Source organism: Trametes versicolor (assembly GCF_000271585.1).
Source record: "Trametes versicolor FP-101664 SS1 unplaced genomic scaffold TRAVEscaffold_2, whole genome shotgun sequence".
Lineage (NCBI taxonomy): Eukaryota > Fungi > Basidiomycota > Agaricomycetes > Polyporales > Polyporaceae > Trametes > Trametes versicolor.
Window position 1 is genome coordinate 2,722,936 of NW_007360322.1, and position 23,087 is coordinate 2,746,022.

Sequence of the window (23,087 nt, forward strand, 5' to 3'; positions counted from 1 at the left end):
TGTATACCTGTGTATGTATCCATCACTGCGCGAGCCAGTCGGCGGAAGATTCTTTGGGTTGGAATTATGATAACGATGCTATGCTCGCGGTTCGAGAATAACAACACACATGGCACCTGCACATGCCCCGCGGGTGAGCGTGTCGCTAGCTCGCACTTGTCTGGCACTGAAGTGGTCAAACTTGATGTGTTCTGTGGCAATTGTGGTCGTCGGGCAGAAACCGCGTGGTCCTTGGACAACGGACGTAGAAGAACGTTGAGTCGAGGCTTGGCCAGTCGGCCGATGTCATGTTCGATTCGAAAGATCTAGGCACTGAACACCATTGAATGTTGAGCATCGGGCGAGTACCAGCGTACCCGGAGAAGTGCCACTGAGCGCCGTCGATCGCGCGGTCTGCATAAGGACCCGGCTCCATCGGTGTTTCGCCAACAACTTGCGAGTGTCGTGGCCTTCTGGCTAGTGCGGCGAGTGTGTTATGGAACACAAGGCACCTGGCTTATGATACCCGCCGCGGGTTACGCGCGGGTCGGTACTCAGCGCAATTTGACAAGGGGATCATACCTCTGCAGCTGCATGATGATTCCCCATGTCGTGTTACTCGAGTATGGATACCCCAGGCGCTTCCAAACGGTGTTCATTCCTCGAGTTTGGGAGCCAACGAGGCCGCACTTGAGTCAGATGAGGGTAAGAACGAAGGTGACATATTCCCAAAGAGGCAGTGCGATTTCCATAAACGTCTGGCGACCTGATTAGCCAGCGCCTGTCGAAAGGGCGTTGTGCAGACCACGACCGCCACCATGTCTGCCGTTCAGCCCATCCAGCCCCAGCAGCCCCCACAACCACAGCAGACTCAGCAGCCCCAGCAGCAGCAGTCGTCTCAGGCGGCCCCCGCTCAGCCCCAAACAGCTCAGCAGCAACAGCAACAGCAGCAACAGCAGCCGAACATCATCGCCGCGCTCGGGAATGCGTTCAAGACACAGACCGGCGACCCCCTCCCGGGCGAGCACATTGCGCAGCTGCTCATCGCGAACATGAGCCAGCTCGGCGAGCTTGCGAAACAAGGCAAATTGTCCCAGCAGCAGATAGTCCAGGTGCGTCCACCACACAATGCGCTTGACCACCGTTCACCAAAGCCCTATGTCCCTCGCACAGTTGAAACAATACGCGGACAAGCACAAAGCAGCCGCGTCCGCCTCGGCTGCGGGTACTTCTACCTCGCAGGTAAGCCCCCCTTCTCTCTCGCATATCCCCCGCGTCTCCGGAAGAACAGAACAGATGGGTCAATGGTCATCCTCTTCCACCCAGCAGGCACAGCCCGCGAGCCAGCCCGCGGCCGCGAACCCCGCGTTCAAACACGCGAGCCCTAGCCCCTTCCTCGGCTCGACCCCCGCGACGGCGACGCCCATCCCCGCGACGCTCCCGACGACGACGCAGGGCGCCGTGCAGTGGCAGCCAGCACAACAGGGCCGGCCGTCGCTCACAGGAGGTGTCCCGAGCGGCCGCGTCGCAGGTACGTGCGCACTGCGCTCTCATGTTAGGGCTTTGAGGACGTGTGGTGACAATGGTTGGTCTGTACATAGGCGCGCCGCCGCAGGTCGCGAAGCCGCAGGACGACACGACGGTGCTAGCGCTCGACGACAACCGGTCGCGGCGGAAGAGTACGCCGGGCGACCAGAGCATGCGCCGGTCGATACAAGACCTGGTCTCGAGCATCGACCCGAACGTGAAGATTGACCCTGAAGTAGAAGACGTGAGTTTCGCTTGGTTAGCTGTTCTCGAACTGGGACTGAGTGCGCGCGTGGTCGATGCAGCTCCTGTTGGACATCGCGGACGAGTTCATCGACTCAGTCACGAACTTTGGGTGCAAACTAGCGAAGCACCGCGGCGGAGATACGCTCGAGGTCAAGGACCTCCAGCTGCATCTCGGTACGTCCGTGGACCCTGCGCAACCTGACTGCCCCTGACCACGCCCGGCCCATGCAGAACGCAACCACAACATCCGTATCCCCGGCTTCGCCTCCGACGAGGCGCGAATATCGCTGTCACAGGCCGCAATCGCGCCTGTCGCTGGCGCATCCGGCACCACGAAGAAGGGTGCGCAGAACGCGCAGATGACGCTTCGCAGCCACCGCCTCTCTCAGGTGCAGTTCGCCAAGAAGGAGGCGAAGCTCATGTAGGGCCCGCGGACTGTTGTGGTATCGTTTGCGCTTTCGTTCCGTTGTCATTATCTGTCACCACGCCGCATTGTAGTATTGTATATGTAATCTAGTGTTTTATATCGAGGACAGTTCCATTATCAATTTCCCCCAGAGAAAGACCGCTTATATGCTATCTGGATCCTCTACGGCTTCCACGTCCCCTTCTTAGCATTCTCCACAACGCTCTTCGCGCTCTTCTGATGGTCGGCGATCGGCAGCGTCGTCGAGTTCTTTGCGCCCCCCGCCTGTTCCTGCAGAGCCGCTCCCGCGTCCGTCGCGTTCAGCGACCCCTCCGGAGCTGGCGGGGGCGCCGCACGGTTGCTGTCGATGTTGAGGACGCCCTCGTGCTGCCTGCGCATCTCCTCCTGCGCCACGTACGGGTCCGACATGTTGAGCGACGGGTCCGGGCGTGCCGGCAAGAGCGCGTTCGAGTTGACGCCGAAGGTGTGCGGCCCAAAACCTTTCGCGAGGTCGAAGACGCGTTTCATGAGCCGGTCCGAATGGAATTCTTTCGGGATGTTTTTCGCGAGATCGAAGACGCGTTTGACGGGCGTTGCGAAGTCTCTCGTGTGCTGGACCACGCGCCGGAGGAGACCCCCGGGTAGACCGCCCGTCGACTGGGCCGTGGAGGGCTGCAGGTTGGCAAGCATGTCGTGCGCAGCGTACGAGGTCTTGAAGCGCGACTCGCCCAGGGCGTGGACGCCTCCCCCGGCGAGGTTGCTCACGCTCGCCATATTGGGATGAACGGGGATGCGGTTCGTGTTCGCCTTCGAGACGTCACCGACGGCGAGCGGGGGAGCAGCAGACGCCGGAGCAGACTCAGAGGCATACGAGGCGTCAGGAGCAGCGTCAGCGAGGTCGCCAGAGGGAGCCGCAGCGTCGGAGGAGACGTAGTCCGGGTGAAGGCGGTTGGCCTCCCAGTTATCTTCAGAGCGGCGGGTGAGCGCGGCAGGAGAGCCGGTGGCGGGAGTAGCCTCGACGCCTTGGACGGGCACTTGGAGCAAGGTGACGTTGTGGTTGACCCCGTAGTCAGCCTGGCGGAAATCGGCGCGAGGGAGACGAGACAATTTGTTGCTATTGGAGAGATGGTTCGTTGAGAAGTCTTTGCTTCCCGCAGGCACTTTGGGCATAGCAGGCAAGGTAGGCAGAGGGGGGTTTGCGAGTTCAGGCGGCCCGTTTAATTCCAGGGTGATTTGTGAAAAGACGGGTACAGCCTCGAACGCGGTGGAGGTCGCGAGAGGCGCAGCGGAGATAGGGAGGATGAGCGCGGTTGCGCAGACGGCGGAGAGAGTAGAGACACGCATATCGAGAAGGATAGACAGAGAACGAGTGTGAGGAAGAGATCGTGAGAGTTCGTGAGGCCTGTGGGCGTGTGGTAGCTGTCGCGGCGAGCGGCGGAAAGTCGATGGTGGCGGTCGAGGATAGAGTGTGTGGAGGGAGGGCGAACGACGGCCTGTCCCTATTTGAACTTGTCCAGACGGGCACGTCGGGCTGTCAGCTAGAGGCTAACCGGGCCCAGGCCTGTCGATTTAACCTGGGGGACCGAGCCGGACCCGAGATGTTCAACTGCCAGTCCCGCCGATCATGGCGTCACGCACAGGGCCCGCCAGTGCTGTACGACGCTGTAGCGGCGGGAAGCCTCAGGTTATAGACCGCCACCCTGGATGATCAAGGGTAAATCATCGATGCATCACCAAACGAGCCGCTCACCAGGATATGTGCTTTCGGAGATGCATGCTTGGAGTTGGGAGTGGCCACAACAAGCTGAGAACCCATGCAAATGTCATGAGGCGTCCTTGTCGGTGCGATTCGGATACGTCGCACGCCGCGGCTTCGTGTTCACCTTCGTACACGTAGACAAAAGTAGCACGTTCAATTGCAATGGGTGAAGAGGGCGACCCGGGTCACCTCCGAGCGGAAGAGGGCAAGTACTCTTGTCAATTTACTGGGATGTTGATTTGTAGGACCATATCCCTCGAGTACTGGTGATCCTAACGGTGGTGAAGCGTGAGCATTTTCAGCGCATAGATTCTATGCATCTCGATAGATCAGAAAAAGGTATGCAGAAACACTGAATGAATGCTTACATGAAAAAATCCGGTGACACGAGGTTTTCGGAGGTAAGAGCACCGGTCGATCGTATGCCGAAGCCTACCGTCTAGCTGTAGGGTTGAGCTTCCAACGCCACCAGTCACCAGTGAACGTGCGTCATTGGGAGGTGGTGTTTCCGACAGCGAAGCCCCGATGTGAACATACCCTGAAGATAAAAGGAAGCAGCCTGGCGCTTCGATCTCGAAACGGCTACTTTCTGTCTCGTTTGGATACTCACGATCGCATGCTTGAGCCGTATATATAAGGCGGCGTCCCTCCGTCGAAGAGAGATCGATCCTCTTTCCTCTCTTCCTCCCTCGACTCCGGATCCTCGAGCAAAGCGCTGATCCATAGTCCTCACGCTGGTCCGTTGCGCTCCGTTGTGCTCGCGTTCTTCATGGATTCATAGCGCGTACGTATTGACTCGCCGTTCTCGTAAATACGAGGCAGCGTGCTAGACAACGCCGGCAGCACGAGTCCAGATGAGCGTAAAAGGCAGCTTATGTTCTCGCCACGCTCGGCGCCTGCCGGGGAATGGAGGCGTGGGCGCTTGAAGCGAAGCGCCGGCCAAATGCGGACGTCCTATTGTGTGGACCGCCTATGCGAGAACAATGAGACGCGGTACGCGACCAAACACAATGGACCGTCCTCTCTCAAAAACATGCAGCGGCCTAACGGAGGGCGACCGTCCCCTCTGGGTCATTTCCCTCATTTTTCTCGTTACGTCCCTCGACGACCCCCTTAGACTTTCCAGTACATCGTCGCCGGTCGACCTCCTCAGCTGGCAGCAATGGCCCACGTCCCTCGCTGGAACTCTCCTCCCCCTGTCTACGCCGCCCCTACGAGCCAAACCTTTGGCACGACACTGCGCCCATATCTTCAACTTCCGCATCTCCTTTCTCTGACCTGGCTCGCTTACCCCATCCTCTCTCTGGTCTTCGTGGTCTTCCGGCTTCTGCTGTCTTCCGCCTCTGTCCAAGATGCAGTCACTAATGCTAAGAGCGAGCTGCTCACGAGCTGCAAGGCGGCGGAACGCGCTGCGACTGGCGCAGCAAGCATGCCTCGGTACATGGCGGCGGCGACCAACCAGCAGATTACCGACGCTGTGAACGGCACCATGAACGCAGCCCGCGCCACGATGGTGCTCGCGCTCACGATCATGGAAGCCATCATCAATTTCATTATCGACACTTACCGTTCTACCTTCCTGTGCTTCCTCGAGCTGGTCGTTCGCGGTGGTCTGTCTATCCTCATTGGCGCGGTGGACGAGGTGAGTTCGGACAGTGCGCTCGTTCGAACCTTGAATTGACGCGCGCGCAGTTGAACTCCTTCGTGACTAGCACCTTGAACGGCATCCGCACCAACATTCAAAACGATGTTGGCGCGGCGAACTCTGCCATTCAGAGCGCGATCGGGGCTATCAACAAGATCAACCCGTTTGGGGATATCTCAGTGCCGCAGTTCAGCATCCCGAGCCTTACCGCGTTGCAGAACGTTACCCTACCCACCGACTTCGAGGACTCGCTCAAGAAGCTGAACAGCTCGCTTCCCAGCCTCTCGGACTTGAAGGACAAAGTTGATTCGCTGTAAGTGCTCTTTTACGACGCGGCGGACACTTCAAGCTAACGCCTACTTTAGCGTTGATACGCCCTTCGAGCTCCTGAAGAAGGACATCAATGATACCTTCACCGGACTGTCCTTCGAGGTTAACGCGCTTCCCGTCCCGTCGCAGAACACGGTCACTTTCTGCGACCAAATGGACACCTCCGTCGTAGACGACCTCGGGCGCGACCTCGTGAAGGCGGTCAAGATCGGTATTGTGATCATGATCGTCCTCATCCTCGTTCTCATCGCGGCCAACTGCGCACTCGAATGGTACAAGTGGCGCTCCATGAAGAAGCACTTCCAGCGGACCCGCGAGGCCTGGATGACGGACCCCGCCGTGCACCACGTCACCTACGTCAAGTCCAGCGCGCCGGTAGTGGACATGAGCGACCACAACCTCATGTGTCTACAGGCGACGTCCACCCACCCGCTGCTTATGCGGCTCGCGAACAAGCTCTCATCGTGGCTCCGCCTCAGCCCGTCGCAGTACATCCACCTCCAGTGGTTCTTCCACTACGTCTTTCACCCTCCCGCGCTCGCATGCTTCCTCATCGGCTTCTTCGGGCTGCTATCTGTCGAGCTTCAGCTGCTTGCCATTGGCCCGCTTGCTGCGAAGTACTCCCAGCAGGCGAACCAATCTGTCTCCGACTTCTCGAGCCTCATCGCTACCTCGATCAACGCAAGCATGTACAACCAGTCCGCGGCGTACGCTAGCTCGGTCAATGTGCGCGTCGACCACGTGCAGTCCACGATCAATGACGGGCTCTTCGGATGGGTCAACGGCACAACGACGACGCTGAATGACACGATCAGCGGCTTCTACTCCGACATCCAGGACGCAGTCGGGAGTGTGTTCAACGGCACGATCCTCGAGAGCCCTGTGCAGGAGTTCATCCGTTGCTTCATCGGCTCCAAGGTCGACGCCGTCGAGAAGGCGCTCACCTTCCTACACGACAACCTGCACGTCGATGTCCCGCGTCTCAACGACTCCGTGCTGGTGCTCTCGCAGGCAGACGTGAACGAGGCGACGCAGCCGATCGCTCAAGCTGCGCTCGGCGGAGGCAACGACGACAGCCAGGGCCTCCTCGAGCGCGTGCTCTCCGCATACGTCAAGTCGCTGGAGAAGGAGCGCCTCATGTTCGGGATCTTCATGGGCCTCTGGGGTTTCGTCGTGCTGATGGCCCTGGCGATTATCTTCTGGCACTCGTACGGCCGCGACATGCTCGAGGCGCGTCGCCGCCGTCGGTGGCAGCGTGAGCAGCGGGGTGATATCGCGCCTCGTACTGGGGACGCTGGCGAGAAGGGAGCCGCGCTGGATGTTGAGAAGACGCAGGGAAGTCTGCCATCGTTTACGCCGATGCCCTCGCCACGTGCGGGCCTCTTCAACTCCGTGCGGCTCTCTCTCCGCGGGACCGGGCAGCAGGCGCAGGACTCACATCTGCAGGCACCGCACCCACTCAGCATCCGCAGGCCTGCTTTCGAGAAGAGCTGGGATAGCTTCCTAGACCAGGCCAACACGGCGACTACTCCTCAGGCGGAGCCTGCACCCAAGGTCAGCGGGCCGCGCAAGCTCATGGCGCTCGGTCGCAAGGCGATGGGTCGAGAAGTGCTGGTGGCCGACGCTGAGCACGACTCTACCTCTGCTTCGGAAGTCTCTGCCGACGCCCAGACCATGCAGTTGGAACCCTGGTACAAGCGTATGGTCGGCATGGCGTGGCGGAAGGATGGGCAGGGTCCCGCCGCTCCGGAGAAGGAGAGCCGTGGACGCAGGCGCAGGCGTCCAAACTTGTCCATCTCGACCGACCATTCCTCCCTGCGCCAAGACGGGCTGCCGATCATCGAGCGTACTTCTCCGAGCGATCTTGCCGGTCCGTCTTCTGCTTGGTCGATGTCTCCTCTTGACGCGAGCACGCTCCCTTGGGTGGGTGCCGTAAAGCCCACTCAACCGCCCGCGCTGCCTCCCCGCCGCGCCGCGAGTGTACCCCTGGATGTGAACACCGAGTACGACACCCCGACCGCCAATGTCCACGCGCCACAGGCAGCCATGCCTGTTCCCCTCCACCATGGCTTCGAGTTCCCCGCCCCAACACCCGTACACAACTCTCACCACCTCTTGCCTCTCCCGGTCCGCCCGACGCGCAAGCCCGCGAAGATCGACCCGGACACCTCGACGCCCGTGACACGGCTCCTGACCACGAACCACGCACGACAGTCCTCCCAGGCGGTGGACCCGTTCGTGACGCCCTTTGACGACGAGCACCGCGTGCACGATGCGGACGTGGTCAGCCCGACGAACCCGTTCGAGACCCCCGTCGCGGCCACGTACAACGCTGCACGGCAGAGCAACCCATTCATCGCCACGGCGCTGTAATGCTGACGTCGACTCTCTCATGACCCATTGGACTTTCTCTCCGTTTCTCTCTTGCACTGTCTTGGATTGTATCCGAACGCTCTCGTATCCACCAGCTGTAGCATCTAGCTCTCTCACTCTCGCTGTACTGTACGTTATCTCCTGCGACGCGCCCCGCGCGCTGAGCAGAGTACATAATCTTGATCATTCGTTTGGTATCCCCTGGAGGTCGTCTATAGTGCTACGTAATGTATTTTTACTGTTGCTGAGCGATGTTCGCCCGGCGCATATCGCCCTGCGGATGTCTCAAGTGTATCTACGGAAACGTAATGGAGCTCAAGACTTTCTCGTCCACCCAATATCCGGAATCCGTATACAGAGTGACCGACTCAGACGCCAGAAAACGCCGTACGCCCCGCGAACACAGCCACACACCATTGTACTTTGTTGTGTACCTCGATCATCTCGAACCCGCGTTCAAACATGCACTGCTTCTATGATCACTTATACTCGGTGTAGGAGGGTCCACTTGGAGAGAGAGGGCGGCAATATGTGTAACGTGCAGACTACTGCACAGCCCTGCAAAACATCCGCTACGATCAGGTACTGACCATCTTTCTGCCGTCGAGGTCCACGTAGGGGGCCCGAGACTCAGAAACGCTGTTCGGAGGGGTTCAAGGACACATGCCCGAGTTGCCAATTGCAATATCTGTCTAGTATTTGTAACCGCTCGAGACATCGCGCGCGAACCGGCCGTGATCGATACCGCTCACATCTTTGCCAAGGGGTGCTCACTAGCTGAGTCGTGGTCCGCTCCCGGACAGAGAAGGATCATCGGGCCTGCCACAGTACCGGCACTTACGTTCTACCTTCTCTCATCAGGGGCGCCATGGCCTATGGTATCGCAGCGCCCTTAGGGCGGTGCTTCCGGTGCTTGTTCGAGGGCGCCATGTCTCATCGATGGCGCATCGCGCGCGTTTTGCCATCGCAGGAAGACCGAGATTGCCCGGTGCATCATCGACGTGCGCCATGCAGGGCGCCAGCATATATATGCTGCGATCGCGCTAACCTTGCTCACTATCAAGGTTTTCCTGTCAGTTCTCCATCCGCCACAGACGACGTAGATCATGGCCACCAAGCACCTCGTCATCACTCCTTTCCAAGGATGGGGTCAGTCTACGTCCTGCCCCTCCTGCAGTATACTTTCTGACGTACCATTGCATCTGTAGGCCACATCCGCCCCGTATGCACGCTGGCCGCGCGCATCGTGAAGCTCGACCCGTTGGTCACCATAACCTTCTTCGTGGCCGCGATGTTCTTCCCCCTCGCCCAGGCGGAGATCTCGCGCACCTTCGCCGACGGAGAGGATGCCGCGACGCGCATCCGCGTCATTGCACTAGCACAGCACGAGAACCCGATGATCTCGGCAACGTACGAGGAGGCCTTCGGGGAGGCGTGGACGAAGATCGTCGCGCAGGAGCCCATTACGTGCGTGAAGTCCGGCGCGGTGCACGAGCCCATCCCGGTCGCGCCCAAGCAGGTCATTTTGGACGTACGTGTTGCGTTGCGTTCTGCGTCAAAGGCAGCGGGGGTCTGACGGAGTGCGCAGTTCTTCGCGCCTAGGACGTTTGAGTTCATCCGCAGGGAGGCTCCCGACGTGAAGATCAGCACGTGGTACCCCAGCGCGGCTTACAGCGGGCTCTATCTATTCGGTCCTGAGAGCCTTGGCGGGAGGGGGAGCTTGCTCGTCAAGGCGGAGCAAGAGGCGGCGGCGACGGGAAAGCCGTTCGACGTAGCAGCTGCTGAGGTGAGCTGTGATGAGATTCTGCATTGTGAGGATGGTGCTGACAGTCTGAGGCACTATAGGTCTTCTCCAAGACCGAGGGTAAGGTCATTCGCGTCCCCGGCCTTCCCCCGATGTACGACTATGAGTACGAGCCCCAGGTTGTGAGTGCATTTTGTCGCCGTATTTGTGTTATATGAGAGCTAACTATGCAAAAAATGTGCAGATGCCCCTCCCCCCTCCCCTTGTCGGAAACTCCTTCATCAAAGCCCACGAGTGCGTGTCTGAATACCGATACTGCTATCCTTGTCTGACGATGTTTCAAGCCTCTTGCTGAAAACGGACGCCGTTATTGCCATGAGCCCCGCAGCGCTCGAACCCGAAGACGCTGTTGTCGCATTCCGCCAGTGGCTGGGCAGCCTCGGAAAGAAGGTGTACTTCACTGGCCCTCTCGTCCCAGAAGGTGCCAACGCAGACTCTGGCGAGAAGGCTGGGTCGCCTGTTGCGCTGCAGATTCAGGCGTTCTTGGACCGCCAACTGCAGGAGAAGGGGAAGCACTCTGTTCTCTATGTAGGTCTTCGAGATCATGATAGGTTACCAAGATATCGTACTCATTCAAAGCTGCAGATCTCGTTTGGCTCGATGTTTTTCCCGCTGAACCCCGAAGTCTTTGCGGCTTTCCTTGAGACTGTGATGGAGCAAAAGATTCCCTTCGTGAGTACAACACTTCCCAATCATGACGTTTTATCCCTCTGACAAGTGCTGTCTTTGTCTCTGCAGATTGTCAGCCACCCCTCACCCTTCGCCGTCTTCTCCCACGAGTTGAAGAAGAAGGTCGAGGAGTACGGCAACGGCTTCTTCTCCCCCTGGTCGCCACAGCAGACCCTACTCAACCATCCCGTCAGTACTTCGCATTCCACCCTCACGGCTCAGTGCGCTGACTCTGCCACCCCATGTAGGCAACGGGCTGGTTTGTCACGCACGCAGGGTTCAACAGCACGCTCGAATCCATCCACGCCAGCGTCCCGCTCATCTGCTGGCCCTTCCTCGGGGACCAGCCCGTGAACACGATCGTGCTCACGGAGACACACCAGGTCGCGTACGAGTTGCTTGAGGTGCGCACAGGCCAGGGCCTGCGCCCGATCTTCCGCACTGGCAAGACGCCGACGGGCACGCTCGACGCGGTCCGCGCGGAGGCGCGCGATGTGCTTGCGCGTGCGTTCGGCGAGGACGGCGCGCAGAGGCGCGCACGGTTGCTTGCGCTCAAGGAGCGCGTCAACAAGGAGTGGGAGGAGGGCGGCGCGTCGCGAAAGGACGTGGAGGCGTTCATTTCGACGCTTCAGTAAGGCATAATTCTGCGCGAAGTTCGATTGTACTTTTATGGGGGGGTGGATTTGAGTCTGCTTTCGCCGAAAATTGTACATTGACCACTCGATCGTCGTTTCGTCATGCAACAACATTGGGGACGACCAGAACACGCGACGGGCGCACGTGGAGCGCGTCACGCTCGCTTCGAGGGCGCTTGAGTTGGAGGCGCGTTCTTCCTTCCGCCATCGTCACACCCACTGAGTTTCGAACTTTCTTCAGCCATCTGTGCCCCTCAATGAAGAACGAGGGCATACTAATTGATGGCGGCGCGCATGAGAATGCACGGCTCATCTTTCTAGAAAAGACATCTAAAGAACAGGCCGCGCGCATCACGGAATTGCAGTCCCAGGTGTCGAGTCTGGCTGCCCAAGTTATTGCATTGACAGCTCTGGTCGCTGCGGGTAGCAACAGCGCGGCAGCGCAGGGTGGGCAGCATTTGTTCACTCTTTCTGAACCAGTGGAAGGCCTCGCAGGCAAGCTCGAGATAAAGGCGGACGATCTTGGTGCACTCCCCTCCGAAGATCTTGGCTTACCGGTCTTCTTTCGCACACTGCTGGTTAGTTTCTTCTCTTTGTGCTCTCAAGTGAGTGCACATGCTCACGCTTTAGCAGGACCGTGAGGATGCTCAGGACTCCAAGGGCATGTTTAGTGCTGGAGCCGGTAACGAAGACGTCACCTCTGTGGCTCGTGCGCCGTTACAAGGAGACAGCGCGACGGTCGCAGCGCGGCCGTGCCCTAACGCGAACTCCTTCGAGGTGGCCTTTGAGTCCGTTCTTGATCGTGCCCTTTCCACCTATGAGGAAGTTGAACGAGCTGCAGGGCTCATTGCATCGTATCGAAGGGTATGCGTCATAACGAATACACAGTAGGCCTGACCAAACTATATCACTCATTCAATGTCTCAGGGCGCAAGTCAAATTGTGAAACACGGACTGGACGAAGACAACATAGCACCGCGGGGGCGCTCTGCTAAGCGAATGAAGTTCGACGGCGTCGTAATCCCATCCCCAACATTATCGGGCCCTCTACGCTGGCAAGACTATCTGCGGGATCGCGTCAACGACGTCCCGGTGTTCCCCGTCGCCCTAGGGAGCACCGACTCGAACATTCTCGTCTCACGCAAGTTCATCAGCCAGAACTTCGGGGGCGGAATGCGCCAAATGTCGGTCTCGTTCACAGACGACAATCGCCGCACCTTCGGACATAGCTACACACACTGTCTCTTCCCCAAGGTCAAGCTCAACGCGATGGTCCCGCGCACCCCGGGGGCTCCGGGTATCATGTTTTTGGCTAAACCTAGGCCGCGGTGGCCGGAGGGCACGCAAAAGCTGCTCGTCGGCCTCGCCGATGCGCAGTTTCGCTACATGGGCGAGTACAAGTTCACGAGATCTGAGCCTCTTTCGCCTGGCGAGTTCTGTTCTTTGTACCTCAAGGTGGGAGACGCTGCAGAGTACATACTACCCGAATTTTCTCATGAGCTAGTGCACTGGCAGGTTAGTAAGGAATGGGGCAGAAATCTGTTCAGGAAGGACGAACCTGAGGAGCGCGCTCTCCGCGCGTGTCGGACGCTGTTCAAGCAGCTAGGCCGCCAGCCCTCGGAGAAAGAGGTTGAGGACGCGCTCGATACGAAGGAGAAGTACACGCTCGATCCCGAGGACGTGAGGGAGGCTTTTGAGACCGAGTTCTGGGTAAGCATCTCATCAGTGATTTCCCTGCTGTTACGCGTGTACCTAAACGATATTGACCCACGATAGGTGCTGCATACCTGGAAGATGGAGTGCGTCGGTTATGACGAAGATTTCCAATGCCGAATTATTGCGTCTCTTCCGCGGGCTCTGCAGCGGGAAGTGCCAATGGAGGATCCCTCTGATGCGTCTGACGCGTCCGGCGATGCATGAACTCCATCAATTTAATGATATCTTGGAAGGTTGGGCGTTCGCTTGGTTTCTGCCTCGTGTAGAATTGTCAATCCATTGTCTCCAACGCATTTGTCCCAGCATCCCCTCTCAGCTACAATACAACATTGCACAAACACAAAGCAAGTAGATAGGCAGTGTCCCGAAACATCCAAACATGCATTCGCCGAAACACTCAAGCCAACGAGCCCTGTAACACACATCCGCGCAGTCAGCACCTCGGTGACGCCTACACAAGACACAAAACACGAACTCACCATAGGGTCCCACGGCGGAAGCGTCTGCGCCTCGCCCTTGTCGAACACGGCGACGAGGTCCTTCGGCGCGAGCGCCTTGGGCACGACGACCTGGTACACGAACTGCTCGAACCACGCGTCGCTCATAACGAAGTACCCGCGGTCGCCCGGGACGTCGCCCCACGAGTTCTCGACCTTGTAGCGCGCGGGCCGCCCCGCCGCGTCGAGGTGCACGCCCGAGATCACCATCGCGTGCGTCATTGAGGACTCGCTCGTGTGCAGCCGGTCTGCCTTTGTGAGCCCGAACTTGATGTCGAAGGCCGCCTGGGGAGGGAGGGATAGTATGAGCGAAATTCGAAGGCAGTGGGGAATGTGGGAATACGCACCTCATACTCGAAGAGCGCGGTGTCCATGACGCCTGCGTTGCGGTCGGAGAACTGGCCGACATCGCATCCGAAGAAGACGGGCTGTCCGGCCTTGAGCTGCTTCACTACGGCCTGCTTCAAGTTCTCAATCTCGGTGTTCACGTCTGTGGAGAATCAACTGTGTTAATATCGCGCGAAAGTGGGAAAATTCAACGACCAAGAGCACGCACAGAGTACGGGCCGTCCGCCCCAGATGTTGCCGAGTTTGTCGACGGTGTAGAGCTTGCCGTACTCGTTGCGCGGATCGTTGATCAACGAGAACGAGTCCGCGGGCTACACACGCACTGTCAGCTCGCGACCCATTCCCCACCATTTGGTCCAACTTACAGAGTACTTGTCGTACGCAAACGCCTTGTAGAACTCGCGCGGCGTGCCCGTCCACGAGCCCGGCTTCCCATCCTTGTCGTAGTAGTCCCACGTCTGCTTCTCGTCCGGGCGCGGCGGCACGCCGAGCGTCGCGCTCATCACGACATACACCTCCTTCAGGAGCGCCTCCTTCTTCGAGCGGAGCGCACGCAGCGCCGCGTCCGCGCTAATCGCGGGGTCCGCGCGCAACGAGGCGGAGAGGTCGCGCAGGATGAGCGCGTGCTCGCGCAGCTTCGTCTTGAGCAGCGTGTTCACTGGGCTCGAGAGCGAGGAGTGCAGCGACTCGGGGTAGAGCGGCTGCGGGATCACGCCGTATGTCTGTGGTGCGCGTCAGGTTAGGGGAGCGGGCACCGCGTGCTGGGTGCGATGGACGGACCTCGAGCAGGTTGACGGCCATGTCCCATTGGCCGCCGTCGCTGATGAGCTCGTCGGCGAGATAGTAGACGAGACGGTCGTCGACTGGGAGGTCCGCGTGCTGGATGGCGAGCTCCAGGTAGTAGTTCGACTTGTTCAGCTTGTCCCAGAAGAATAGGTATGACTGTATATTTTTATTTCCGTCAGCGATTAAACTCACGTCAAGATGCTCTGGATTAACGCACCTGCGAGAGCTGGAATTCTGACAAGTTGAGCTTCTTCATAATGTTGTACCGCAGCACGTTGGTGGTCGCGAAGAGCCAGCACCGGCCGGAGCTCTTCTGGTTCGTGATCGGGGAGGTCTTGAACTCCAGCTCGGTGTTGAACACATGCGCGTCCGCGATGTACGAGCTGCGCGAAGTGAGCGTCTCGCGGATGTTGGTGTGGTTGAGGATCGTGCGTGCGAGCTGGAGCTTGGGGGACTGCGTCACGTCGTCCTCCCACGCGTCCACGTTGGAGAGCGAGAGCGAGCCATCGACCGAGAGCGGTGCAGAGAGGTCGAGCTTCGCGAGGGACTCCGCGAGCTCGCGGGTAACGTATGTCGCCTTCTCCGACTCGCACTGCTCAGCCTGGGTTGTCTTGGACGGCGCGGACCCCATGTTCGTCGATGCGGTACTTGCTGGCTAGACAAGACGGTGGTGGGAGGAGTCTGGAGAGAGGAACGAAAGGCCCTCCATCGACGGTCGAGCACGCTTAAGGCGATAAGCGAGCGAGGTTATTTGTGGCGTATCATGGCTGCCGGGAACGGCGGTCCCTGTGGGCCGCCTGAAGAGCTGAGGATAGCGCAGTGGACGAATGGCCTGCTATGGCGAAGGTGAACATGATGCGCGTGCATGTGGGTGTGCCTCCGGGTGAGACTTTACGATAAATGTACGCACGCTGATTGGCCAGAGCCCGCGGGTCATTCCCTGGCCAAATGACGAGCAGTCAGGCGCCCGAGGCTCAGGAAACGCTGAGCGCGATTGTGCTCACTTCGACACGGGGTGCAGGCGTATGTTCGAGGGCGGTGGGGACCGCATCGGACCTGGGAGACCATCATGGGGGTATTGCCTCAAATGGGGCATGGATGAGCGGGAACAGGCAGAGTGAGGTTCTGATGGATGATATGCAACGCGGGCGTGCATGTTCGGTGCACCCCGATAAGAACAAACGACCCGTCTCGATTTGTAGGTCCAGCTGATGGATTGTAAAGAGGAGTAGTCTACAAGCCACACACGGCTAGTTGCATAGTGAGCAAGGTACAGGATCAGCACAGCGAAGGGGGCGTGCTCGAGTTCAGTGCATACGACTCACGTGCATAGGGGTGCGCGAATTTTTTTAAATGCACCCTGGCTGTTTCTGCTGCAGTGTTAGGGAAACAGCATAGAGTAGGGAGTCTATCGCCTACCAGGCGTGCTAATGTGACCTATACCAAAGTTCTTTACCTATAGGCTAGCGACGTCGGAGCCGCGGCATTGCACGTTTTGTATCCATACGATGTTCACCGTGATTTAAAAAAACGCTGTTGGTCTCGGTGATCTAATGAGAGATGTTGCCCTTGGGTCAAATGCTGAGCTGACATGCCCGCACGCATGTGCGTGCACGTACGCTAGCTTCGAGCGACCTCTTGCCGGTGACTGCGTCCAATTGATTATGGCCAACAACATAATGGTGCACTCACTCACTCAAAATATGGGTAATGCACACTGCATCCAGGTAAAACAAAGTGCTCGCGAGAGGGATCAGGGTGGCATACCAACGTGGTCGTGGTCGTAGTACAAGAGCCGAAATTTAAAGTTCCACCTGCATGACACGTCCAAGCGGGGTTCTGTGACGCATGTCAGATGATCGTGACATGTCGCGACAGAACGTGGCGCCGCGCGCCCGGCCAGTCGCTCGACCTCGTTCGACCGCCGACAGTCTTCCGAGGTGTGCAGCTCGTTCAACTGGATGATCTTATGTTGCATTTCGACAAACACCCTCTCTGATAATTTTCTCCGTGGAATGAGCGCGTATGGCCTTCGAAGGCTCAACACCTCCGTAAGTCATCACCTTCAAATGGGGCTACTAGTACTTACATGTTTACTTACATATCCGCTTTGTCTTCTGCAGTAAGGTGACACCGTATCAGTGCGTAATATGAGCATCCTGCCCCCCTTCTACTCACTGACAAGGATTTGGCGTTTATAGGATTTTCAATTGCTCGCCGTACTCAGACGAACACTCGCAAGTTGTTTCTCATGATGGCTGAGCATGCTCATCCTGTCCGCTTGGTCGCATCGTTAGACGTAAGCTCGAACTCAATCAAGAGTTGGGATCATCCAGAGGTTGTTGTTTATTCAGCGATGGTGGGCCGCGTAATCAAGTCTTGGGTTTGGTCTGAAAACCGTGGTTGACGCCTCCGTAACCTATCATGGCCCACAGCGCGGTGCGGGCGTATACACGCAAAGATGTACAAAGAACGATCCAACGGTCAATCGCATTATACTCGGGCCGCTCACATTCGATGTATTAGCTTGAAGGCGCCAAGACTGCGGGTCTCGCCGGTGGATGTTCGCCCCGGCTCTATGGTCCTTGCAAGGATGGTACATGTCCGTGTCAGTCAGCTTCGCACCATCACTGATGACCACGAGTTCTCCTAGGCCATGTCTGTAGTTTCTGTTCACAAATGCCGTCGGCATTGCCAGCCATGCAAGGCACATGGGCGGTATCTGTCGATGCCTACAGACGTGAGTGATACCTCGCATAGTGCAACTGGACCACAGTTCACTGTCGAGCAACACACCGAGTATTCGGAAGCTACAATTCCCTCGTTGTGCCTGCGTGACATGCGGGTACACACTGCGATTTCAAGCGATAATATCCCTGGTATTGACCGCCGTGTGCACAAGACACGTCGTCCAGACCGCCCTCGGGTCCGCCAAGAGCAACCTGTAGGCTTGGCTTTCACAGCACCTTTTGGTGAGTACTTAGGACGCGCTGTTCAGAGTGTCATGCTCACCCAAATCTTCCCCAACCCCACATCCATCAGCTGCATAGAACGCGCAGACCGCGCGTTGGGACGCATTCCCCCAGGTGAGTACGTGTGTCGCGTTTGCTAGGAGTGTTATTTACCGATATCTTGTGCCTGGTTGAGCACTCTTTAGCTCTCCTCAACGATGAGGAGTTTATCAGCTCGAGGGTGTGGTCATCGTTGTCTGTGACGTTGTCCATGGAACTCTCGGATTGCAACTCCTGGTTGGACTTGTGCCTTCGAGGTGACAAGGAGCAGCCCTACCACCGAAGCCAGAATCAACCCCGCTTCACGCAACGCGAACGGCTGCAGTGCGTAAATTCCGCTTCATGCATGACTGATTAGTAACACGTTCGACCTCGCGTTCAGTGTCCTCAAGGTAGAGCGGATGAATATCTCCCGTTCTGCTACCAGGTGAAGCCTCAACTGTCTGCCTGATCGCGGGGACGGGGGCGTCCGAGTAGTCCACCCTCCTGGACCCCTACAACGGACTGCCTGCTGCGTTCCCTCACCGACGCATCGCACTCACTAGGGATGAGAAATGCCGTCGCTCTCATTGGACCGCTGGCTCTTGTTAACCTACATTGTGCCTGCAGGCTCGTGAGTCCTCCAGCGTCCTCTGCCACACGACCTTACCTCCACCGATCTCCGTTTCTCACGCGCCTCGTTTCTGCAGCCGCCGCCGCCATGTCTGAAACAACTACCGCCGAAAAGCTTGGCAGCTCCCTCGACTATATTGAACGCAGTATGTCGCACGGGCCATTTCCGCGCACACGACTGACGGCATGTGGGTAAAAGGCTAACGCACAGGGGCCCGGGCCCGCCCAGGAAGCGCGCCCGTAACACAGCACGGGGCGGCTCCCGCCCCGACGTTGTGGGTGGTTGTATGACTCGCACACATTCTTGGCGTGCGGAACGCGAGGGCCGGCGCATTCTATGCGTTTCCGCGGACATGAGAAGGGTCCCGTCGAGTCGTTTTGGAATTCTCAGGAACACGAGAACGCACCGAGCTCGAGGCCGTGGGACGGGGTCGTGCAGATCATCCCTCTCGATCGAGTCGCCTGGGAGTGCCTTGCGTCTTCGGTGTGTCCGAGGGATTTGAGGCTTGTGCACTGTGGGAAGACTGTGCGCGGGCTGGGCTCCGGCATCTCACTTCCCCGGAGCGAACCTGGTTTCGAGTAGGTGCGAGCACTTACGTTTTTCTCGCTCCCGAGTTCTGGCGTGTGCTTCATAACAACCTGTCGGCGAACTAGGGGACTGGGAAATGGTTTCCGTTACACATGCATTTTCAGTTGACTAGCAGGTTTTCTCTCCTTTGACAACCAGGAAGGTTCAGGCCCTCGTGCAGTAGCATAAAACTTATGTACTGTACGACTTAACAGTTGTAAGATCTGAATAGCATTCCGAATATCTTACTCGATGACGGAGTTGAATTAGAAAAGCCCGCTTGCCGTGCCAGTCAACTAGTTCAAAAATCGTGGAAGGTATTGGTTAACGGGCAGAGGTGCGCGTCTTGAGGGGTTCTGAGACTATGCTGTTCTATTGATGAGTATGCACGTATAAGCCCCGCAGCTGAGAGACACTCTGGATTTTCTCTCGAGCGTCACGCGTCACCCCGGAGTCGTTGCCGGGTGGGCGGCTGATAGAATGTGACAGCCTAGTACACTGTAACTGCCATTTGGGGGTATCTGTGATGGTGTGACAGTGATCTCGGAAGGTTCCGGGTCACTCAGCATGGGTTCTTCGAGACGGATCCAAGTATCAACCGCAACTACGACCTGACTACGACCGACCTTGCTTCATATCTTCGGACGCTAGATGCAGCTGGATTGTCTTCTTTACTACGCAGATGCATACGTTCGCGTTTGTGAGCTGGTATATTTTTATTTCCTCGGCTCAGCCAGATGGGAACTGGATATCTCGGAGGGTTATCGAAGAAGTTACCGCGGTCATGGTACCCACCAGCTCGGTCCCGCACCTTTCGAACCATCCAGCCCTCTGAACATTTCGCAGCATACGTCAAGATGCGAGCTCACCGGCATCGCCGTTTGATGCACTTCTAAGCTTTGCTCAAGCACCCGAGTTCAAGGCTACAGTGTGCACATCTCACGCTTTCAATAGGACGTCCGGGTGTCACCGCAGCCAGGCGATGTCCGAAGGCGTTTTTACATCCGTCACCCAAACCATGCGCATGCTATCAGTCTACCTGCACAGCGGCTTTCGCCCACGACCGTATGTCACCGAGACCCGTTTGTTTCCACGCTTCGGGTCCGGTGGGACCCCCACGACACGCCGGTTGACAACCGAAGAAGGACGGAATGTGTAGCCCACCTACGACGTATCCGATGGCCGGCGAACATATGTACAGGGTACGCGTTACGGATTTTCTTACATGGAACAAGAATTTTAACCTTGAGAGGTGCGGCAGTGACTTTTTGGCGTAAGACGCGTTGCCATGCGCGCCATCCCCGTGACAGTAAATGCTTAGGCTGCGTTGGTTGGATCATCCTACATCGGCGCCTTGAAAGGCCATCAAGGTGACGACCGCCCTTGAATCATCAAACTGTTACTTGCTATGAGCCTTTAATGGTGATCTCACTGAGTACATTGCCCCAAGCAGCTCCCTTTCTGGCCGACATATTCAGGTTGCTCGCCCTACCGATGTTTTGGGAATTTAAATATCATTCTCCCTTTTGACCGGGAAGCGAAGAAGCGCAGTTTGCGACAACGCGATAGGGAGCGTGTTTGCATCCCCGCCTCTCAACGATACCTTCCGCTCCCTTGGAATATCGAAACCACGCCCGCAGCTGTGTCGATGTGAACAGGTCTCGCGAGACCATGCGGTGCGCTGTCCGTCAAAGCACCGCCTTCTCGTTGTCGAAGGCATCGGCGTGCTCCGTCCATGAACCACCGCCTTGGACCACTCAACATATTGAACGTCTCTGCTGAGTGCGTGCTTCTTACGGTCTAACTGAGATAAGACATGGTTGACCATGGGCGCCGTCTGCGTTCACAGTCGCTTACGGCAAACACATCGACCGGGGGCCACAGTTGAGTCACCGCACCCGACAAAGACAGCGCAGAGGCGTCGGGAAGAATGATTCTCTAGGTCGCGCGACACACCGACTACACGGTCGCTCCCGCGAGCGCGTCGTCCCAGTACGCCGTGCCGCATAGCGATTGAAAAAAATCACACAATCCTGGAGTTGCGATTGGTCTGAAGGACACCGCGGGTCCATGTTCGCTTCGGCTCTTGGTGCTACGACGTACCCACAACTCATGGAAAGCCGAAAGCATCCTCACCGCATCGTAGGTATATAAGGAGAGGGTTAGTGACTTCCACTCTTCAGACCACTCAAGCACGGTTCAGCCCCATCCTCCACTTCCAAGGCGGTACACAATGGCCTTCAAGCTGCTCTCTTCTTTCGTTGCTCTCGCCGCTGCCCTCCAGGGAGTGAGCACCGGTGTGTAGCAGTCTGTCGGCGGGAGATTTAAACCTGTTATTGATGTTATCTTCACTTAGCTGCGTTGAACCGTCGTGTGGCCTGCCCCGATGGTGTCCACACTGCCAGCAACGAGGCGTGCTGCCAGCTCTTCGCCGTCCGCGAGGATCTGCAGAAGAACTTGTTCGACGGTGCTCAGTGCAACGCCGAGGCGCACGAGTCTCTCCGTCTGACGTTCCACGACGCCATCGCCATCTCGCCCGCCCTTGAGGCCCAGGGCACCTTCGGGTCAGTCAACTCGCTGTGATGCTGTTCCGCTAATTCCGCTAACTTGGCCTCGATACAGTGGTGGAGGTGCCGACGGTTCGATCGCGATCTTCTCGCACATCGAGACCGCGTTCCACCCTAACATCGGTCTCGACGAGATCGTGGAGAAGCAGCGGCCGTTCATTGAGCGCCACAACCTCGGCGTTGCTGACTTGTAAGTCCTGATTCCTTGTCACCTTATCCCGGGCGTTGCTGATGAGTGTGTGCAGCATCCAGTTCGCCGGTGCGCTCGGCGCGTCCAACTGCCCCGGAGCTCCCCAGCTCTCCGCCTTCGTCGGCCGCAAGGATGCGACGCGCCCCGCCCCCGACGGCCTCGTCCCCGAGCCGTTCCACACCCCCGACATGATCTTCGACCGCCTCGCGGACGCGTCCCAGGGCGAGTTCGACCCGATCCTGACGGTCTGGCTCCTGACCGCGCACACCGTTGCCGCGGCCAACGACGTCGACCCGACGATCCCCGGTTCGCCCTTCGACTCCACCCCCAGCCAGTTCGACTCGCAGTTCTTCCTGGAGACGCAGCTCAAGGGCACCCTCTTCCCTGGAGATGGCCCCAACCAGGGCGAGGTCGAGTCCCCGATGCGCGGCGAGTTCCGTCTCCAGTCGGACTTCGCGATCGCGCGCGACGAGCGCACGGCGTGCGAGTGGCAGTCGTTCGTGAACAACCAGACGAAGGTCCAGCAAATGTTCCAGTTCGTGTTCCACGACCTTTCGCTGTTCGGCCAGAACATCACCGACCTCGTCGACTGCACGGAAGTGGTGCGTCTCCATCTGGTACTACGTTGTCGTTCAAGCCTGACATCTTGTCTGTGCAGATCCCCGTCCCGAAGCCACTCAGGGAGGCGACGCACTTCCCCGCTGGCTTCACCGTCCGCGACATCGAGCACGCTGTAAGCAGCCCGATCTATAGTATTCGCACGTTGGTTCTAATCTCGTTTTTCAGTGCGCGGAGACTCCCTTCCCCACCCTTCCGACCCAGGCTGGCCCGAGGACCTCCGTTGCCCCCGTGTAAGATCGCACGCCTTCGCAGTATATCTCACGATGCTCACATGTGTACTTTATAGCCCCTCTTGAAAGGCTCAAAGGGCCCTTGGTTTAAAGTGACATAGTCACCATAGACGTCTGCATTGTATGCCATAAACGGTCCGTTCGGGTTTGCCCTGTGTACTGAGTTCGCCTTGGTGTATACTCGCGAGCGAGTTGTTTGTACCATGTATTATCAGGGATTGAATGCGATGTTGATTATATTCTGTTGCGTCCGCACGTGTTCTGTGTCCTGTGGAGAAATAGGACTCGTTCGCAGGGACTTAAGCATTTTGATCGAGATGACATGAAGGGGCCTACAGAATTGACGAGGCCTTTGGTTGATCTTGGCGTAGACTTGCAGGGCACGATATTGCAAGCTCCTACATACACCCACAGGCCACAATATTTACACGATCGATGCGTTGTGAAGCATGACACCCTCGAAGAGATCGGTCTTCCCAGCCTGCAATGAACTTGCTTACTCCTGACTCTTGGAACCGTTGCGCGTTTGTGGTCGATGGTCCTGATGACGTCCTATTCTGGTCGATCG

The 23,087-nt window shown here is 57.9% G+C and overlaps 7 protein-coding genes across 7 annotated transcripts; 6 read left to right on the forward strand and 1 right to left on the reverse strand.

Annotated features, from left to right (window-relative positions):
- Positions 1 to 923: 923 nt before the first annotated feature.
- On the forward strand, positions 924 to 3,593 carry TRAVEDRAFT_142011 (uncharacterized protein). The gene is made up of 6 exons (XM_008036303.1): positions 924 to 1,091; positions 1,153 to 1,221; positions 1,309 to 1,510; positions 1,581 to 1,750; positions 1,812 to 1,926; positions 1,984 to 3,593. Exons 1-6 carry the CDS (start codon positions 1,032 to 1,034, stop codon positions 2,175 to 2,177), a joined length of 810 nt encoding a protein of 269 aa, XP_008034494.1. The 5' UTR covers positions 924 to 1,031; the 3' UTR covers positions 2,178 to 3,593.
- Positions 3,594 to 5,079: 1,486 nt separating this feature from the next.
- TRAVEDRAFT_161448 (pheromone-regulated protein PRM1) lies at positions 5,080 to 8,597 on the forward strand (the record flags this gene model as incomplete). The annotated part of the gene is made up of 3 exons (XM_008036304.1): positions 5,080 to 5,559; positions 5,610 to 5,875; positions 5,928 to 8,597. 3 exons carry the CDS (start codon positions 5,080 to 5,082, stop codon positions 8,263 to 8,265), a joined length of 3,084 nt encoding a protein of 1,027 aa, XP_008034495.1. The 3' UTR covers positions 8,266 to 8,597.
- Positions 8,598 to 9,348: 751 nt separating this feature from the next.
- On the forward strand, positions 9,349 to 11,492 carry TRAVEDRAFT_69327 (UDP-Glycosyltransferase/glycogen phosphorylase). Its single transcript, XM_008036305.1, has 9 exons — positions 9,349 to 9,414; positions 9,474 to 9,796; positions 9,854 to 10,051; positions 10,111 to 10,191; positions 10,254 to 10,303; positions 10,354 to 10,597; positions 10,655 to 10,741; positions 10,808 to 10,927; positions 10,987 to 11,492. Exons 1-9 carry the CDS (start codon positions 9,372 to 9,374, stop codon positions 11,371 to 11,373), a joined length of 1,533 nt encoding a protein of 510 aa, XP_008034496.1. The 5' UTR covers positions 9,349 to 9,371; the 3' UTR covers positions 11,374 to 11,492.
- Positions 11,493 to 11,630: 138 nt separating this feature from the next.
- Positions 11,631 to 13,293, forward strand: TRAVEDRAFT_43574 (uncharacterized protein; the record flags this gene model as incomplete). Its single annotated transcript, XM_008035688.1, has 5 exons — positions 11,631 to 11,951; positions 12,007 to 12,237; positions 12,301 to 12,828; positions 12,889 to 13,083; positions 13,150 to 13,293. The coding sequence occupies 5 exons, from the start codon at positions 11,631 to 11,633 to the stop codon at positions 13,291 to 13,293; spliced, it is 1,419 nt and encodes a 472-aa protein (XP_008033879.1).
- A 56-nt stretch (positions 13,294 to 13,349) lies between these two features.
- Positions 13,350 to 15,351, reverse strand: TRAVEDRAFT_161451 (peptidase C1B bleomycin hydrolase; the record flags this gene model as incomplete). The annotated part of the gene is made up of 7 exons (XM_008036306.1): positions 13,350 to 13,501; positions 13,569 to 13,871; positions 13,934 to 14,076; positions 14,143 to 14,245; positions 14,300 to 14,656; positions 14,715 to 14,876; positions 14,938 to 15,351. The coding sequence occupies 7 exons, from the start codon at positions 15,349 to 15,351 to the stop codon at positions 13,487 to 13,489; spliced, it is 1,497 nt and encodes a 498-aa protein (XP_008034497.1). The 3' UTR covers positions 13,350 to 13,486.
- A 4,556-nt stretch (positions 15,352 to 19,907) lies between these two features.
- Positions 19,908 to 20,573, forward strand: TRAVEDRAFT_26610 (uncharacterized protein; the record flags this gene model as incomplete). The annotated part of the gene is made up of 3 exons (XM_008035381.1): positions 19,908 to 20,112; positions 20,252 to 20,281; positions 20,365 to 20,573. Coding segments are annotated over 3 exons (312 nt in total), but the record flags the coding sequence as incomplete, so codon positions are not given.
- Positions 20,574 to 21,144: 571 nt separating this feature from the next.
- Positions 21,145 to 22,585, forward strand: LiP1 (lignin peroxidase isozyme; the record flags this gene model as incomplete). The annotated part of the gene is made up of 7 exons (XM_008035689.1): positions 21,145 to 21,208; positions 21,268 to 21,475; positions 21,534 to 21,668; positions 21,724 to 22,270; positions 22,327 to 22,401; positions 22,455 to 22,519; positions 22,576 to 22,585. The coding sequence occupies 7 exons, from the start codon at positions 21,145 to 21,147 to the stop codon at positions 22,583 to 22,585; spliced, it is 1,104 nt and encodes a 367-aa protein (XP_008033880.1).
- Between the last annotated feature and the right edge of the window lie 502 nt (positions 22,586 to 23,087).

Bases quoted from the DNA above. Each gene is read 5' to 3' on its own strand.
- TRAVEDRAFT_142011 (XM_008036303.1), top strand. From the start codon at position 1,032: ATGAGCCAGCTCGGCGAGCTTGCGAAACAAGGCAAATTGTCCCAGCAG. The intron at 1,092-1,152 runs GTGCGTCCACCA...TCCCTCGCACAG, and splicing joins CCCAGCAGCAGATAGTCCAG to TTGAAACAATACGCGGACAA. The intron at 1,222-1,308 runs GTAAGCCCCCCT...TCCACCCAGCAG, and splicing joins CGGGTACTTCTACCTCGCAG to GCACAGCCCGCGAGCCAGCC.
- TRAVEDRAFT_69327 (XM_008036305.1), top strand. From the start codon at position 9,372: ATGGCCACCAAGCACCTCGTCATCACTCCTTTCCAAGGATGGG. The intron at 10,192-10,253 runs GTGAGTGCATTT...AAAAATGTGCAG, and splicing joins ATGAGTACGAGCCCCAGGTT to ATGCCCCTCCCCCCTCCCCT. The intron at 10,928-10,986 runs GTCAGTACTTCG...CACCCCATGTAG, and splicing joins AGACCCTACTCAACCATCCC to GCAACGGGCTGGTTTGTCAC.